Here is an 18,401-nt window from a genome sequence, read left to right as displayed (position 1 = left end):
CCATTCCTTTGGCACATTTTGAGTTAAGCGGTGGGGACGCTGCGGACCGAGCACCCCTGAAGAGGAACAGAAGCTGCTATAGGAGGGGAGGCTGAGCGGTCTCCTAGGAGAGATAATAAAAATCATGTCAGAATCCCTTTAATATGTATTTAGAATGATGTCTACATTAACCAAATGAAGATTGAGGGGATCCTTGCAGCCTATTACAACATCAATCCATGTATGCAGTGTGTATAACTTCAAACTTGAATTTTGAAAAGCCAGTCTCTTATCAAATGTTATGACATTTTGAATTAACTGCTGTTCTATGATATTACCACTGCTAGAATGTTTCTTTTTTCCTGTACTAGCATGCAGCATGGCGCCACCTTCATCTGAAGCATAAATAACAGCCATGCTAGAGGTAACAGATATCCTTATCTTACCACTATAGAAGGAAAGGGTAGCACTAAGGTAAGTACTGCCTCAAGTTTTAATGGCAATGATACCCACAGATAATCGGTGCTACCCTGGGGGCAACAAATCTCTAAATACCTTTCCCTTAACTTGATTTGACCTTACATTACAAAAGACCCGAATGACCCATGGTAACCAGGAGTGAACCTGAAAGCTGTGTAGAGCTTGGAATCTTTTTATTGCATGGCAGATTTGAAACTAGAAATTGCACAGACTGCTTCCTATCTGTTTATAAGGGGGCTGTAGGTGAAAACTCTCTGCTGGTTGATTGGAAGCAAAATCAACCTATTGGGTTTATTTACTGTTTACATGATTGTCTAGTGGACTTAAGGTATGATATTACTATAGAAATATCCGTTACCCGGAAAAAACACGTTCTGGACAATAGAACCCATACCTGTACTATTAAGTAAAGTCAGGTATCACTACACAGGTGACTGAAACCTTAGGAGCTGAATTGCGAGAAATTTAGTAGTGGTTGACATTGTTGACTTGAGCTCTGAGGAGACTGTGCACATGAATGCTTTCTTAGTACAACTTTAACTGCTGTGCTAGTGGGTGTAAGTTGGCACCACTCCACTAGCAGCTGTGCAGAGTCTTTTGGGATGCCTTAGGCAGATGTCTTGGAGACATTAAAGTTTGTTTGTCCTTAGTTTCTGTACGAATAACAGGCTTGTCTTTAGTTCTCTCTACCTCACAGTGATCTAAATGTCACACAGCAAAAGAGTGCCATAGGTTATCCATTTGCTCATGCAAATCAATGAATAGATCAGATCAATGAATAATCTATTAGCCTTAACATTATCACCTAACTGACGCTGCTTTTTAATTTAAAGAAAGATATGCTTGTGTAGTCAATATGCTATAACTATAGCCACTACTCTTGCATATAAAATGCCATAATTTTTCCTTGCAGGGGTGAGCCTCAAATTTGTGCTACCCTTTCACTGGTCAAATCATGAAAAGTAAATAAAGAAGCAGTTGGCTTTATTTTATTCTGTGGCATAATGAATGTGATTAATTGATCCTTCAATGCAGAAGGGACAGGCATATCAGCCATCAATGTCTGTTAAACTTTTTGTAGAAGAGCTGCAGTGTAAAGCATTCTGAAAATAGAAGGTATTTACATGCCTCATGCTACACACATAGCACTGCCTTCATACCAGAAATTAGATTTTAATTCTCATATAAGGAATTATGGGCGGAGACATGCAAATCACTCCTTTATGTCCCTGTGGCCAACTCTGCATCCAGAACCGCTGGTTTTATAGCACAGATACAGCCTAATAGTTCAGAGCCATATATCAAACCTGCAGACAGCCTGTTTCAGTCTTGTTAGATCTCATCAGTGGAAATTCTTTGTCCCTTCTGGGAAACAGAAGAGGCAACAGCATCACCTGGGCAAAAAACAAGACACTGGGAGTGATATTTAAGTAAAACAGGAGGTACTGGGACCACAGCCAGTGTCATAACTAGATATTATTGGGCCCCACAGCAAATTATTTTTCAGGCCCCCACACTGTCTAGGTTGACCTGTTTTACCAATATTTATTCAAATTTTATATGAATTAGGGCCACATATTGTTTGTATTAAATCGCTGGTCAAGAGTGCAATACTACCCTATGAAATATTATCCAGCATGCAGTGCCTCACCCCATATAATTTTTAATACATTATTAACACTATGGCAGTTAAGTCTTTTATGCATTGAAGATGCTTTAGTTTCTTACTTTTTGAAACTCGTGTAGATTTTTTCGTCTACATTTATGGCAGCATTTTATTCTGTACTGTTGACTAATAAAACATCTACTTTATTCAGTATTATAGCAAAAAAAATATCATATAGCTTATAAATATATCGACAGTGTTTTCTTTCCAAATATGAGAAACAAAAGGTTCTTTCGGGATTAGCATGTTTATTGATTTCAAGTAGAGAATTTTATGAGGCCATTGAATTACAATTTGGTTCTAGATCCGACATGTTCCAGATGGCAATGTGAAATCAGCGGGAAAGACTAAGTGGATGTATTGAAGTCAGCAAGCTGAGCTTTATTTGAGTAGACAGCTTACTAATACCATTGTTTCAACAGATATAATGATGTGCTGAGCTTCATTTTCTCCAGTATTTTGACAGGCTTTATTTTCAGCTATAGTTTGGGATGCAAGCAGAATACTATTAAACTCTGGTGCTATCATTTAAAATGAATAAAGCTAATTCTCATGAAAGTCAGAAAGATAAATAGAATCACTGCACTACAGGGCATCATTTTTACTCTTGCCCAAATACAAGCATAGACTCTGTGTCCATGATTGAAGTCCTATTTTCACAGCTCATAACAGTATATTTATACACAGTTCAATTCTAAAGTTTACATACATCTATGCTAAAGATGTTTACATAATTTTTTTTTACAACTTCACTCTTGATCATGTTACTGCACATTGGCTGTATTATGTAAAAAGTGGTCTCTACATTTGATTTGGGCCATTCAGACCAATTAGTCATATAATCTGGACTTGCATGGGGTCCTTTAACAGGTCCACACAACCAATATCTGGGCAGAAATTGGGCAGATGTAGATTGTATAGGTTAGATTAGGTTTGACTTGATTTGTTGGATCGAGGGCTACATTAGCTCATTAATGCTGTCCTTGCTTCAACGGCTCATATTCCTGTCATTGTACGCCGATCATTAGGGCAGATCTTATAGTCTATGGCTAGCTTTTGAGTTTCTTCATGTTTTCCATAAGTTCTCTCAGGAGAAATGGGCAAAAATTCCAGCAACATATTGTTGTGAATGTAAATATCTGACCCCAGGAAATCCAATAAGGTAAATAAAAGCTGAAATAAATCACTCTAATTTATTACTTTAAGATAACTTCACATAGAAAGAAAGTCAACAACTGCATTTTGACTTTAACACTGACAATGTAAGGCAGTGATCCCCAACCAGTGGCTCGTGAGCAACATGTTGCTCTCCAACCCCTTGGATGTTGCTCCCAGTGGCCTCAAAGCAGGTGCTTATTTTTGTATTCCAGGCTTGAAGGCATGTTTTGGTTTCATAAAAACTGCAGCTTATCAGTTTGTGTATGATCAGACAGGTTTCAAAATGATCGCATTGCTTTGTTAATGTAGCCCTCCCCCTGACAGCCTATATCCACATCATTGTAGGCCAATCGGGCCACATGATCAAAGCAGCCAAATATCACCCACCTCAAGGTGGACATATCATGGAAAAATGATAAATGATGTGTATAAACTTTAGGATTCTACTGCACATAATGAAATTTACTCTGGATATGTCCATAATATCACATCAAACACCGGAATATCTTGTGTTTGATCATTTGCATAGTACACATTACACAACAACTTAATGCAAGTATCTTTCCTAATACTGTATATGTATCCATAGACCTTTATTCAGTTTTTCTTTTTAAACTCCTCTTATATATTATTGAGGACTATAACAAAGAAGCAGGCTAGAAATACTACCCCCCACCCCCCAAGGATTTAATGACTTGCACAGTATCCCGCAATCCACTTCATTCCTACTTTCTTTACATGGACGTGCATGCATAGTTAAAATGTGGTCTTTAACAAATAAGGCATGTTTTTCTGTCTACTGCGCATGCATTGGCTGCTGGATTTTAAAGGGTGAATGTGGGAGTAAGAGGATTGCTCGTTTGCAGGTACCCTGGGCTAGTGCAGTTTTCTTCTAACAGGAACACTGGCCAGGGGTATCAGCTAAGCTCCTTTAGTGCGAGTCTCCATCTTATCTGCTCGTGTATGATCAGACAGGTCAATCAGACAGGTTTCAAAATCTTGTCCAAGCAATGCTGCTTTGTTAATGTAGCCCTCCCCCTGACAGCCTATATGCATATCATTGTGGGCCAATCAGGCCATATGATCAAAGCATCCAACTATCATCCACCTCAAGGTGAACTTATCATGGAAAAATGATATTTTTCCATACATATTTGGGGGTAGCTCTGACATTTGGCCTCCCCTCTTGGTTTGGAGCTTTCCTTCTCCTTTAATCAGTAATGTAAATACTTGCCCACATTCACATGGAATTTTATCGCACTAGCTTGTAATATATAGTTCCATTGAGTTGAAAAATTCAACACTTCCAACATACATAATATATTCTTACTCATACAATAAATATAACATAAATAATATATATACAAACATATTCATCTATGAGTTGCCATTTAAGACCCTGGCATTACAGTAATTCACATTTTTTATAGAATTAAGAAGAGTATAGTCTTTCTTCATGAAATCACTATTGAGATATTCGCTGAATCTATTTCCCTGCCATTATTCCTATTCATAGTGGTTTGCCTTGTCTGTAGGCTTTAGAGCATTACATGCAGATCAGCCAACAAATTCTCTGCTAGAGATTGAAAAAAAGTGTTCTAGGATATAATAATGTGTAGTATTTTAACACTGAGGTTTCTATTCTAATAATCTTTGTTAAAACTTAAGAAAAAAGTGTTTGATAATGATTTGCAAAGTAATTTTATTCAAAAGTAAAACTAGCATTAAATAGAATTCAGGTGGACCTGTTACTCATTTATACAGTATATGAAATCCTTTGTGCTGTAATTGTTATCAATTCAGGATTTATGCATTTTCTAGGTATAATATGTGTTTCCTGGTAGTATTTAATAGTAATTTGAAATATTTATGTTTATGTTTTCTATTTTGATTGTGGCAAAAAAAAAAAAAAAAGGTTGTTCCCAAGTATTTGGCATGCAGTGATCTACTGCAAACACCACATTTCCTGAGGCTATGCAGCACCTGGTGACTCAAGTTATGATTTTCTGCAGGTCAGGCAGGGTTACTCTGTAAAGTACACTGCATTAGTAACACCTGGAAATAAAAATATTTATATATGTACATAGAATTTGAACTTGTCATGTGATGCACTGTTAATGTCATGACTGCATTAAGGCTTAGGTTTGTTCCCATTTTAAACATGTTATCTTGCCATTTTACAATATATTCATGGTGAAGCTGACAAAATTTGGAATATATTGTATCTTAAAGTAGAACTAAACCCTTAATTAAAAAAACTCCTACCCCCCTACCCTACATAGACCCCCATCCTAGCTCCCCCCCAGCCTAGCTGTTACCCCTGGTAAATGCCCCTAACTCTTTACTTACCCCTAGGTGCAGATTCAGGGCATCTGAGTTCATGTGCGGGATCTTCATCTCTTCGGTAATGTTCAGGAAGTAAATGCCATATCGGCACATGCACAGTTTGCACAATCTGCCGGTCCTGAAGAACTGTGCATGCACAGAAAGCCGAGGAAATTACCGAAGCGCTGGAAGAAGACCCGAAGATTGCCGAAGAGAAGAAGATGGCGCCCGTGAACTCCGATGCCTTTGAGGGGTCAATCAATCTATTTCTGCATGTCTATCCATTATTGCATGTCTGGAGTGCTCATTGGCCATTTCTGCAGTGATTATAATTCTCATCAGAAATTATACTGGCTCATCTGGGGTTAATATGGGGATTATCAATTTTCCATAGTAAATGTACTGGCACGTCTGAGGTTAATATAATAGTCATCCATTTTATATAGCAATTGTACTGGCACACTCCATTTTAATATGTGGATTATCCATTTTCCGTAGTAATTATATTGGCACATCAGGTTAATATGCGCATTATCCATTTTCCGTGGTAATTATACTGGCTCGTCTAGGGTTAATATGTGGATTATACATTTTCTGTAGCAATTATGCTGGCACATTTCAGGTTAATATGCAGATTATACATTTTCTATAGCAATTACTGTATACTGGCACGTCTGGGGTATGTTTTGGTAAAATGTGTTTGATATTTAGGGGTGTGTTCGCAAAGTGCATGACGCCAAACAATTTTCGCAGCGCTGCACACATTATATTTTCATTATTTATATTCTCTACTTAAACAGCCCCCTAGTTATACAATTATATAAGTTGTAAGTCGCTTTATCAATAAATTGATTTCCTACAAACTTGGCACCTAGTTATTTATATAAGCTTAGTCATAGAAAAGTAGGTTGTTATGCTTAATGACTTTGCTCACCTTGAAAATATTTCTGTGTATGGACATGATCACACAGACATTACAATAGGCAGTGGCGGAATTACCGGGGGAGCAGGGGGTGCGAGCGGCCAGGGCCCGCACCCCCTCAGGGCCCCCCGGCAGCTCGCACTCCACTGAAATCACGTACGGAGGGGGCGGGGGGCCCGGCTGCGCGTCCCGCACCAGGGCCCGCCCTACTGTAGTTACGTTACTGACAATAGGTAGTTTAAAAAAAGGAATAAGTATCTAACATTAACTAATTTAGAGTAGTTAATAGGAAAACTATTTTGTTTTTGTAATTTTGTTTCTCTAGAATACAGAGCCCTGGATGGGTTAGTATGGATTCACTTTAAATTGTTTTCTTTTGCAGGTGCTTACATCATGTCGCGCTTTCATTCTGACAGCACGGGTTCCTACAAAGGTAAAGATTTGCATCATTCTCTGCTGCTTCTGCTTTACAGCCCCTTCCTTTATTTCAAGAGATGCACTGAATCTAACATTTCCAGCCAAACACTGAATTATCTGAATACCAACTTGAATTGAAAGTTACCTGTTAACGAGAAAATGGTTTTATTGTAGAGGGGGGGGGGGTTTGATCTAGAGAACTACATTTACATCACAATTTGAGTTGGCAATTACGGTAGTTCAATTTAACACTTAAACAATATACTGAATTTTTTTTTTAATTTACCCAGAATACCAGTCTAATCCTGGATATGGTGCACCCTTCTTCATTTTACATATCATATAGTATTTAAAGTGGTACTGGCCCCATTTAAAAAAAAATCTTTGTATTATCCCTAGTACCAGATTTCTTGGTATTAATTTTTTTAAAAACAAAATACATTTAGCTGATAAAGCTGGCTGAATGATCAGTCTCAATCATTGTAAGAAGTCAGATAGCTGAACACTACTTACTCAGTGTTTAAATTCGATGTTCAGGCTATACCACAGAAGCTGCAAAAAGATGTCATTCCCAGGATATTGGGGTTAGCATGTAGATGGTGGTTTGTGTCAGTATGCCTTTAAATGGGACCAATGATAAATAATAAAGAGTTTGTTAAAAATTACACATTTTTTTAACGCCTCAAAGGTAATGTCTGTCTAATGAGTGATAGGTGTGTTTTCAGTCTCCAAAAATTCCGGAGGATATGGCTATCCAATCACAGCCCTTAAACAGGGAAAAATACCTTGTAGTTCCCTACCAAGTCTACATACCACCAGTGCAGCCATTTTTACAAAATGCAAAAGTTAAAGGCACATTACTTTTTAAGTGGCATATAATGCAATACACATATATGTTTTTGAAACTATGGTCTCTGGAGACAATGTTGTGGGATTTTGGAGCCTTCTTACCATTTTTTGGACACTTAACACAATGCAGCTTTGGACAGTTTCACATGGGGATGTGAGAGTGTTTTCTCTTGAATGACCTGAAATTGCAGACTAAAGGTGGCCATAGACTCACAGATAATATTGTACAAAAAAATTTTCGTGCGATACTCGGTGCGTGTATGGTGGAAAAAAAGCCAACCAATATCGGCAGAAGACTTGGATATCAGTCGGCTCCTCGATCGGGCTGGACGGACAATTTTGATCAGGTGCCTTCGAAGGCACCCAAACATCTGCCTTTGTTAGTGCTGAATCCACAGATACAGGTAGAATTCTATTGTTTTTACCTGTATATCTGACGATTCAGCTCTACACATTTGTATTGAAACAAACAATCTTTCTTGGAAAGATCTTTTCCAAGAAAGATTGCAATTGTTATGTCTATGGCCACCTTGAGGCAGTAATTCATTTCAGTGGGTGAGTTGGCATTCACCATTTGATAAATACAGTTCTAAAAATTGCTAAAAAAGTAAGAAAATATATTTGTGTTAGCTCTAATCTCATATTTTGATAAATCTGCCCCTTGAATTAAAAAAAATTGATTATTTGGTGCTAACCATCATACTTTTGTGTCATAGTGCTATATTTTCACAACTTATATAACAAGTAGATATGTTATGGTGGGTCAAATGCCTATTAGAGGCTGTGTCCCTTTTTTTTTTTTTTACCCAGTTAGCATGTCTGCAAAATGTATTTTATACAGGTATGGGATCCGTTATCTGGAAACCTGTTATCCAGAAAGTTCTGAACTATGGAAAGGCCATCTCCCAAAGACTCCATTTTATCAAACTACTCTAAATTATGGGGCTAGACATATTTTCAGTTTCCCAGCTGCCCCCCAGTCATGTGACTTGTGCTCTGATAAACTTCAGTCACTCTTTACTGCTGTACTGCAAGTTGGCGTGATATCACCCCCTCCCTCCCCCACCCCAGCAGCCTAACAAAAGAACAATGGGAAGTTATCCAGATAACAGCTCCCTTGTAGATCTAAGAACAACACTCAATAGTAAAAGACAAGTCCCACTGAGACTGATTCAGTTACATTAAGTAGGAGAAATAACAGCCTGACAGAAAGCAGTTCCATCCTAAAGTGCAGGCACAAGTCACATGACTGGGGGCAGCTGGGAAACTGATAATATGTCTAGCCTCATGTCAGATTTCAAAATTGAATATAAAAAAATCTGTTTGCTCTTTTTCAGTGCAGAATTCCCATGACAGTAGTTTTCCCATGACAGTATTCTTTTAATGTTTAAATATTTTTCTAGAAGACTTAAAGGAGAAACAAACCCTTAATAAACCCCCCCCCCTCCCCTACATAGACCCCCCCTCCCAGCCTAGCTTCTACCCTGGGCAAATGCCCCTAACTCTTTACTTACCCCTTCATGCAGATTCTGTCCAGCGGAGTTCACGGCAGGGTCTATGTAGGATAGGGTTGTAGGGTTTTTTTTTATTAAGGGTTTCTTTCTCTTTTAAGATATGACGATCTTAATTAAGGAAAGATCCGTTATTAGTAAACCTTCAGGTCCTGTGCATTCTGGATAACAGGTCCCATACCTGTACTGCAGTTCGTTATTACTGCTATCCATAATTCATGCTTGGATGGTTCCTGGAATGTCCATAAACAGTATATATCTAGGTTTCATTTTTGTGTTTACTGGCATCCTTTTACCACTGTTGTCCCATCTACAAATTTAACATCCCACTAAATGCAAAAGCAAGCTACTCATAGTAATTTATTCATCTGAAAGTGCTGCCCATTGATTTTCATGTGGTGCAATGAATGTATGATTCGTTTTGGACTCATCGCTCATAATTTGTGAAGTTTGACACTGCAGCATGTGAATGAATGCTGCTGCTTGTTCATCATAATGCTGGCTGATATCCATATTTAGTTTAGCTTTATGATAAATTGCAAAAGACTGCAGTAAAATGGCAATGATAAGTTTTCCTTTTTTGTTGGACACATTTGCTGTATTGTGACTGTGAAATAATGCAGTGTTTAGATAAAAAGGAGTTTGTTAAAGGGATTCTGTCCTGTGAAAACATGTTTTTTTACTAAATGCATCTGTTAATAGCACTTCTCCAGCAGAATCCTTCATTGAAATCCATTTTTCAAAAGGGCAAACAGACTTTTTTTATATTTCATTTTGAAAACTGACAGGAGGCTAGACATGTTGTTTGTTTCCCAGGTGCTCGTATAAATGTGACTTGTGTTCTGATAAACCTCAGTCACTCTACTGCAGGTTGGAGTGATATCCCTCCCTCCCCAGCAGTAGAACAATAAGAAAGTAACCAGATACCAGCTCCCTGCCACCTGCAATTTTAATAGCAGGAGACTGGCGTTTCGGCTAGTACCCTATCCTTTCTCAATGTAACACAGGTGAAAGCATACACACTTTCACCTGTGTTACTTTGAAAACGGCAGTTTCATATATATATATATATATATATAGCAAATATAATACAGTTGTCGCATTAGTTTTTTGGAAACCCGTTATCCAGAAACCTACGAATTACGGACAAGCTGTCTCTCATAGACTCCATTTTATCAAAATCAAAATTACGCGAAATGCCAGCCGTTTTTGAAACATTTTGTGCTCTCTCACTTTAGGGGCATTTTCTAAAAACTATAAACCTATAGTTTACCTAGGAAAACTATACATTGTTTTTTTCGGTAGAAACTGAGCTTTCTAAATCTGCCTGAGTTTTCATGTATTTCCACCTGTGCAAAAAAATTTATAGTGCTAAATACCAAAAAAAAATGAAAAATTACCATTTTTCATCGTATATCAATTTATACCAGAAAAATATTTCATTTTACGGATGAAAATCCAACTGATTTAGAAAGCCTTATGTCTCTCGAACGTGCCAATACCAGATATGTATAGTTTTAGGGAGATTTAGGATTTCTGTACAGCAAAAACTCCCGGCAGTATATTACCGAATTTTGAAAGCACTAAGGCAGAAAACGGCATGCTTTAGATTCCAAGGCAAAAAATCCTGAAACCGTAGGTTTACCCCAGAAAACCATACATTTTTGAAAAGTACACATTCTGCCGATTACAAAATGGGTAACTATGTCTCTCTACTCCCAACTACCAAACATAAAAGCTTGTCTGAACATAGCGGTTTTTCAACAAAAAATTCAAAATTCTGAAAAATCATTTCAAAGGTTTTATTTTGCTGCTCTGCATATCCCAAACTATATTAGGTACCAAGAAAAAGCACCTGAAATATGATTGCCAGGGGTCCACTGAACAATTTGATACCCATTATGCATAGGTTTACCAAAGTATCTGGCATTTAGAGACACCAATATGTAGTTAGCACATCCAAATTGTTCAGGACTTTACTTCAGCTACTGAGAAATCAACACATTGACTGCATTTTTTGTGGGGTAAAAACACAGAAATATATGTTTACCCCCCAAACCCATATATTTTTGGAAAGTACACATTCTACTGAATCTAAAATGGGTACCCATGCCTTTCTGCTCCAAACTACTGAGTCGCAAGGCTTTCCCACAATTGTCGGTTTTGGTGAAATATCTGAAAATTTCCTCAAAGCTTCAACTTCCCAGCACCATATCGCCCATGTATCATTACGTACTAAGAAAAAGCACCCTAAATATGATTGCCAGGGTTCCTCTGAACATTTTGGTGGTCATTGTTCATAAGTTTACCAAAGTATCTGGCATTTAGAGGCCCCAAAATGAAATTAGCGCATACAAGCAGTCCCGTGGGTAACTTCAGCTAATGAAAGATCAACACATTGACTGCATTTTTGTGGGGTAAAAACACAGAAATATATGTTTACCCCCCAAAACCCATATATTTTTGGAAAGTACACATTCTACCGAATCTAAAATGGGTACCCATGCCTTTCTGCTCCAAACTACTGAGTCGCAAGGCTTTCCCACAATTGTCGGTTTTGGTGAAATATCTGAAAATTGCCTCAAAGCTTCAACTTCCCAGCACCATATCACCCATGTATCATTACGCACCAAGAAAAAGCACCCTAAATATGATTGCCAGGGTTCCTCCAAACAGTTTGGTGGCCATTGTTCATAGGTTTACCAAAGTATCTGGCATTTAGAGGCCTCAAAATGAAGTTAGCGCATACAAATAGTCCTGTGGGTAACTTCATCTAATGAAAAATCAACACATTGACTGCATTTTTGTGGGGTAAAAACACAGAAATATATGTTTACCCCCCAAACCCATATATTTTTGGAAAGTACACATTCTACTGAATCTAAAATGGGTACCCATGCCTTTCTGCTCCAAACTACTGAGTCGCAAGGCTTTCCCAAAGTTGTCGGTTTTGGTGAAATATCTGAAAATTGCCTCAAAGCTTCAACTTCCCAGCACCATATCACCCATGTGTCATTACGTACTAAGAAAAAGCACCCTAAATATGATTGCCAGGGTTCCTCTGAACATTTTGGTGGCCATTGTTCATAAGTTTACCAAAGTATCTGGCATTTAGAGGCCCCAAAATGATGTTAGCGCATACAAACAGTCCCGTGGGTAACTTCAGCTAATGAAAAATCAACACATTGACTGCATTTTTGTGGGGTAAAAACACAGAAATATATGTTTACCCCCCAAAACCCATATATTTTTGGAAAGTACACATTCTACAGAATCTAAAATGGGTACCCATGCCTTTCTGCTCCAAACTACTGAGTCGCAAGGCTTTCCCACAATTGTCGGTTTTGGTGAAATATCTGAAAATTGCCTCAAAGCTTCAACTTCTCAGCACCATATCACCCATGTATCGTTATGCACCAAGAAAAAGCACCCTAAATATGATTGCCAGGGTTCCTCCGAACAGTTTGGTGGCCATTGTTCATAGGTTTACCAAAGTATCTGGCATTTAGAGGCCCCAAAATGAAGTTAGCGCATACAAACAGTCCCGTGGGTAACTTCAGCTAATGAAAAATCAACACATTGACTGCATTTTTGTGGGGTAAAAACACAGAAATATATGTTTACCCCCCAAACCCATACATTTTTGGAAAGTACACATTCTACAGAATCTAAAATGGGTACCCATGCCTTATTGCTCCAAACTACTGAGTCGCAAGGCTTTCCCAAAGTTGTCGGTTTTGGTGAAATATCTGAAAATTGCTTCAAAGCTTCAACTTCCCAGCACCATATCACCCATGTGTCATTACGTACTAAGAAAAAGCACCCTAAATATGATTGCCAGGGTTCCTCTGAACATTTTGGTGGCCATTGTTCATAAGTTTACCAAAGTATCTGGCATTTAGAGGCCCCAAAATGAAGTTAGCGCATACAAACAGTCCCGTGGGTAACTTCAGCTAATGAAAAATCAACACATTGACTGCATTTTTGTGGGGTAAAACACAGAAATATATGTTTACCCCCCAAAACCCATATATTTTTGGAAAGTACACATTCTACCGAATCTAAAATGGGTACCCATGCCTTTCTGCTCCAAACTACTGAGTCGCAAGGCTTTCCCACAATTGTCGGTTTTGGTGAAATATCTGAAAATTGCCTCAAAGCTTCAACTTCCCAGCACCATATCACCCATGTATCGTTACGCACCAAGAAAAAGCACCCTAAATATGATTGCCAGGGTTCCTCCAAACAGTTTGGTGGCCATTGTTCATAGGTTTACCAAAGTATCTAGCATTTAGAGGCCCCAAAATGAAGTTAGCGCATACAAACAGTCCCGTGAGTAACTTCAGCTAATGAAAGATCAACAAATTGACTGCATTTTTGTGGGGTAAAAAACAGAAATATATGTTTACCCCCCAAAACCCATATATTTTTGGAAAGTACACATTCTACAGAATCTAAAATGGGTACCCATGCCTTTCTGCTCCAAACTACTGAGTCGCAAGGCTTTCCCACAATTGTCGGTTTTGGTGAAATATCTGAAAATTTCCTCAAAGCTTCAACTTCTCAGCACCATATCACCCATGTATCGTTATGCACCAAGAAAAAGCACCCTAAATATGATTGCCAGGGTTCCTCCGAACAGTTTGGTGGCCATTGTTCATAGGTTTACCAAAGTATCTGGCATTTAGAGGCCCCAAAATGAAGTTAGCGCATACAAACAGTCCCGTGGGTAACTTCAGCTAATGAAAAATCAACACATTGACTGCATTTTTGTGGGGTAAAAACACAGAAATATATGTTTACCCCCCAAACCCATACATTTTTGGAAAGTACACATTCTACAGAATCTAAAATGGGTACCCATGCCTTATTGCTCCAAACTACTGAGTCGCAAGGCTTTCCCAAAGTTGTCGGTTTTGGTGAAATATCTGGAAATTGCCTCAAAGCTTCAACTTTCCAGCATCGTATTGTCCATGTATCATTACCAGCATAAAGCATCCTAAATATAAACATATGGGTCTACTAAACAGTTTGATACCCAATGTGCATAGATATACCAAACTATGTGGCGCACAGAGACCCCCAAATGACAATATGTATAGACATTTTCACGGCTGACGCGCTGGCTGCTGCAATATAACCACCCGGTGTGTGTATTATGCGACATTAGCCCACCTAACAGTACAGAGACCCCAGAAAACCATATATTTTCAGAAAGTACACATTCTGACGAATCCAATATGGGTAAATAAGTGTTTCTACTACAAACTGCCAAACTGCAAAGCAATGCTGAACATAACGTTTTTTATCAAATTTCGGAAAATCGTCACAAAGCTTGAATTTTACCCCATTATATGCCACACATTTCGTAACGTATCAGCATAAAACATCCTAAATATGAACGCCAGGGGTCTACTGAACACTTTGATGCCCAATATGCATAGATATACCAAACTATGTGGCGCACAGAGACCCCCAAATGACAATAGTGTATATACATTTCACGGCTGACGCTCTGGCTGCTGCAATATGAGCACCTGGAGTGTGTATTATGCGACATTAGACCCCCCCTAACAGTACAGAGACCCCAGAAAACCATATATTTTCAGAAAGTACACATTCTGACGAATCCAATATGGGTAAATAAGTGTTTCTACTGCAAACTGCCAAACTGTAAAGCAATGCTGAACATAACGGTTTTTATCAAATTTCTGAAAATCGTCACAAAGCTTGAATTCTACCCCATTACATGCCACACATTTCGTAACGTATCAGCATAAAACATCCTAAATATGAACGCCAGGGGTCTACTGAACACTTTGATGCCCAGTATGCATAGATATAGCAAACTATGTGGCGTACAGAGACCCCCAAATGACAATAGTGTATATACATTTTCACGGCTGACGCGCTGGCTGCTGCAATATAAGCAACTGGTGTGTGTATTATGCAACATTAGACCCCCCTAACAGTACAGAGACCCCAGAAAACCATATATTTTCAGAAAGTACACATTCTGACGAATCCGATATGGGTAAATAAGTGTTTCTACTGCAAACTGCCAAACTGCAAAGCAATGCTGAACATAACGGTTTTTATCAAATTTCTGAAAATCGTCACAAAGCTTGAATTCTACCCCATTATATGCCACACATTTCGTAACGTATCAGCATAAAACATCCTAAATATGAACGCCAGGGGTCTACTGAACACTTTGATGCCCAGTATGCATAGATATACCAAACTATGTGGCGTACAGAGACCCCCAAATGACAATAGTGTATATACATTTTCACGGCTGACGCGCTGGCTGCTGCAATATAAGCACCTAGTGTGTGTATTATGCAACATTAGACCCCCCTAACAGTACAGAGACCCCAGAAAACCATATATTTTCAGAAAGTACACATTCTGACGAATCCAATATGGGTAAATAAGTGTTTCTACTGCAAACTGCCAAACTGCAAAGCAATGCTGAACATAACGGTTTTTATCAAATTTCTGAAAATCGTCACAAAGCTTGAATTTTACCCCATTATATGCCCCACATTTCGTAACTTATCAGCATAAAACATCCTAAATATGAACGCCAGGGGTCTACTGAACACTTTGATGCCCAATATGCATAGATATACCAAACTATGTGGCGCACAGAGACCCCCAAATGACAATAGTGTATATACATTTTCACGGCTGACGCTCTGGCTGCTGCAATATGAGCACCTGGAGTTTGTATTATGCGACATTAGACCCCCCTAACAGTACAGAGACCCCAGAAAACCATATATTTTCAGAAAGTACACATTCTGACGAATGCAATATGGGTAAATAAATGTTTCTACTGTAAACTGCCAAACTGCAAAGCAATGCTGAACATAACGGTTTTTATGAAATTTCTGAAAATCGTCACAAAGCTTGAATTTTACCCCATTATATGCCCCACATTTCGTAACGTATCAGCATAAAACATCCTAAATATGAACGCCAGGGGTCTACTGAACACTTTGATGCCCAATATGCATAGATATACCAAACTATGTAGCGCACAGAGACCCCCAAATGGATATATAGTAAATAAAATTTACAAGGCAAAACAAAATAAGGCAGTAAAGAGTGAAATGCAAAAAAATCCAATAAAACCACAAAAATCAATGTTTTTTTTCCAGACTAGTGTTATCGGCCGTCAGAATCACAGTTTGAATATTTTAGCTGGGCCAAACAGGTTATACGGCTAGAAACAAGTGAACACAACATACGCAGAGCTGAAAATGCAATAAAATGGCTAAAAATTCAATAAAATGGCTAAAAATGCACCAAAATACCCAAAATTGCAGTATAATCACCGAAATAACATAAAAAAGATATTGCACAGTACGGTTAGCGAATACGCTATTCGTAATGGCAATAAAACATTTTTTTCAGCCAAAAAAGAAACGATGCGATAAGAAAAAAAAAAAAAAGCCACAATGCCATGTATGTGCGTGTGCGTGTGTACAAATGGTAAATTACATGTTATGTGCGCGTGTGTGCGTGTGCACATGTGTGTAAGTGCAGTGAGTGTAAGTGACCCCCCCAATCCCCAAAAATGTGTGTGTAAGTGTGAATCTAAGTGTATATTACTGTAATAAGTGTGTGTTGGTGTGTTTGTGTGTGTAATTGTTGCACTAACCTGAAAAAATCGCTGGAGACTGTTGCAGGCGATCTGGAAGGGCCTCAGGAAGAGATCTGCGACGTCCTCTGTGTGCCTGTGCTGTGGGGGCGGAGATATCCAGCGCGGTGTAGGCTGCAGCAGCAGGACACGTAAGTTACACGTGCCTGCTGCTGTTTTTGGGCCCCTCGGCGATCGCGCCCCAGGGGCCACTCGATCCCCTGCTCTGCTCGTTGCCTAGGGGCAGGGGATCGATGTGGAACGGAGCGAGCGGCTCTAACAGCCGCTCCTCCGCTCCAGAACCCGGAAGTGCTGCAGAACGTAGAATCTACGTTCTGTGGAATTTCAAGTTACTTTTCCACAGAACGTAGATTCTACGTTCTGTGGCACTTAAAGGGTTAAAGGCTGAAAACAAAACAAAACAAAAACAATATATATATATATATATATATATATATATATATATATATATATATATATATATATATATATATATATATATTAAAATGCAGTGTTGTTGATCGCACCCCCCTGATAAACCCATCACAGTTCAAAAAGTACATGCAATTTTTATGCTGAAATCCATCTGATTAACAGTTCTTCCCTTTCTGCATCATTTGAAATCCTGGCAGGGAAGGAGGGACTAAAACACTGATGTTACAAATTGTAATAACTTCTCCACAGCTTACAGACAGCATGCAGGAACTACATAACCCACAATGCATTGCACTGTGATGTTCCGTTCCTTATTGAAGTCATGTGTGTAGGGAATTGTGGGTTTTGGAGGATGCAGGCTGAGGACAGCTGGCTGTTGATACAAAGTAACAGTAGTCAGCCAGCTCAGCAAAGTAGTCAGAGAGATAAGCAGGAAAGCAGGGTGCTAGGCTTATGGAACTGTCAGAAACCATTAACCCTTTAAGTGCCAGCAGAATTTCACATTTTGGTTACGCGAAATGCCAGCCGTTTTTAAGCATTTTGTACTTGTTCAGATTAACAAGGTTTAATTGTAGGAAAACCTCCACGAAACTAGGAAAATTATATATTGTTTTTTTCGTTACAAATTGGGCTTCGACATGCAAGTGGAATTTTGTGACTTTTCAGGAGATTTAATGTATATTTTGGGTGAAATATGTAAAAAAAATAAATATTTGTTAAAAAATTGTGTATATCTTGAGTTTTTTTTCCACAGAAAAGTTAATTTTACATGAATTTTTTTTCTGTTTCTAAAAGCCCAGATCCTGCCAAGTCCAACGATACCAAATATGTATCAGTAACCCACTTTCTTTGTCCAGGAGTAACCCCCAAACTAAAACAACAGTTTGTATAATTTTACACCAGAACAAAGTAGATAAGCACACGTGACAGTTGATGCTGCATAACTTATATGTAAATCTAACTTATCCCTTCATGTTTGGTATTTTTAAAAACTACAGACCTTCAGGTTTC

The 18,401-nt window shown here is 38.5% G+C and overlaps 1 protein-coding gene across 6 annotated transcripts in view; it reads left to right on the top strand.

The window, feature by feature from the left end:
* The window catches only part of carmil1.S (capping protein regulator and myosin 1 linker 1 S homeolog), a 157,788-nt gene that overhangs the window by 43,558 nt on the left and 95,829 nt on the right, over positions 1 to 18,401 (top strand). For all 6 annotated transcript variants that reach the window (XM_041567768.1, XM_041567765.1, XM_041567764.1 and 3 more), the window contains exon 3: positions 6,913 to 6,963. Coding sequence is in view for 5 of the 6 variants with exons in the window: in XM_041567765.1 (XP_041423699.1) it covers positions 6,913 to 6,963 (51 nt within the window). In the remaining variant the exon portion in view is untranslated. The remainder of the gene's footprint in view (positions 1 to 6,912; positions 6,964 to 18,401) is intronic.

Source organism: Xenopus laevis, chromosome 6S (genome assembly GCF_017654675.1).
Source record: "Xenopus laevis strain J_2021 chromosome 6S, Xenopus_laevis_v10.1, whole genome shotgun sequence".
NCBI classification, from domain to species: domain Eukaryota; kingdom Metazoa; phylum Chordata; class Amphibia; order Anura; family Pipidae; genus Xenopus; species Xenopus laevis.
Note: the sequence above shows the minus strand (reverse complement) of the source record. Positions and strands in the feature narration are given on the sequence as shown.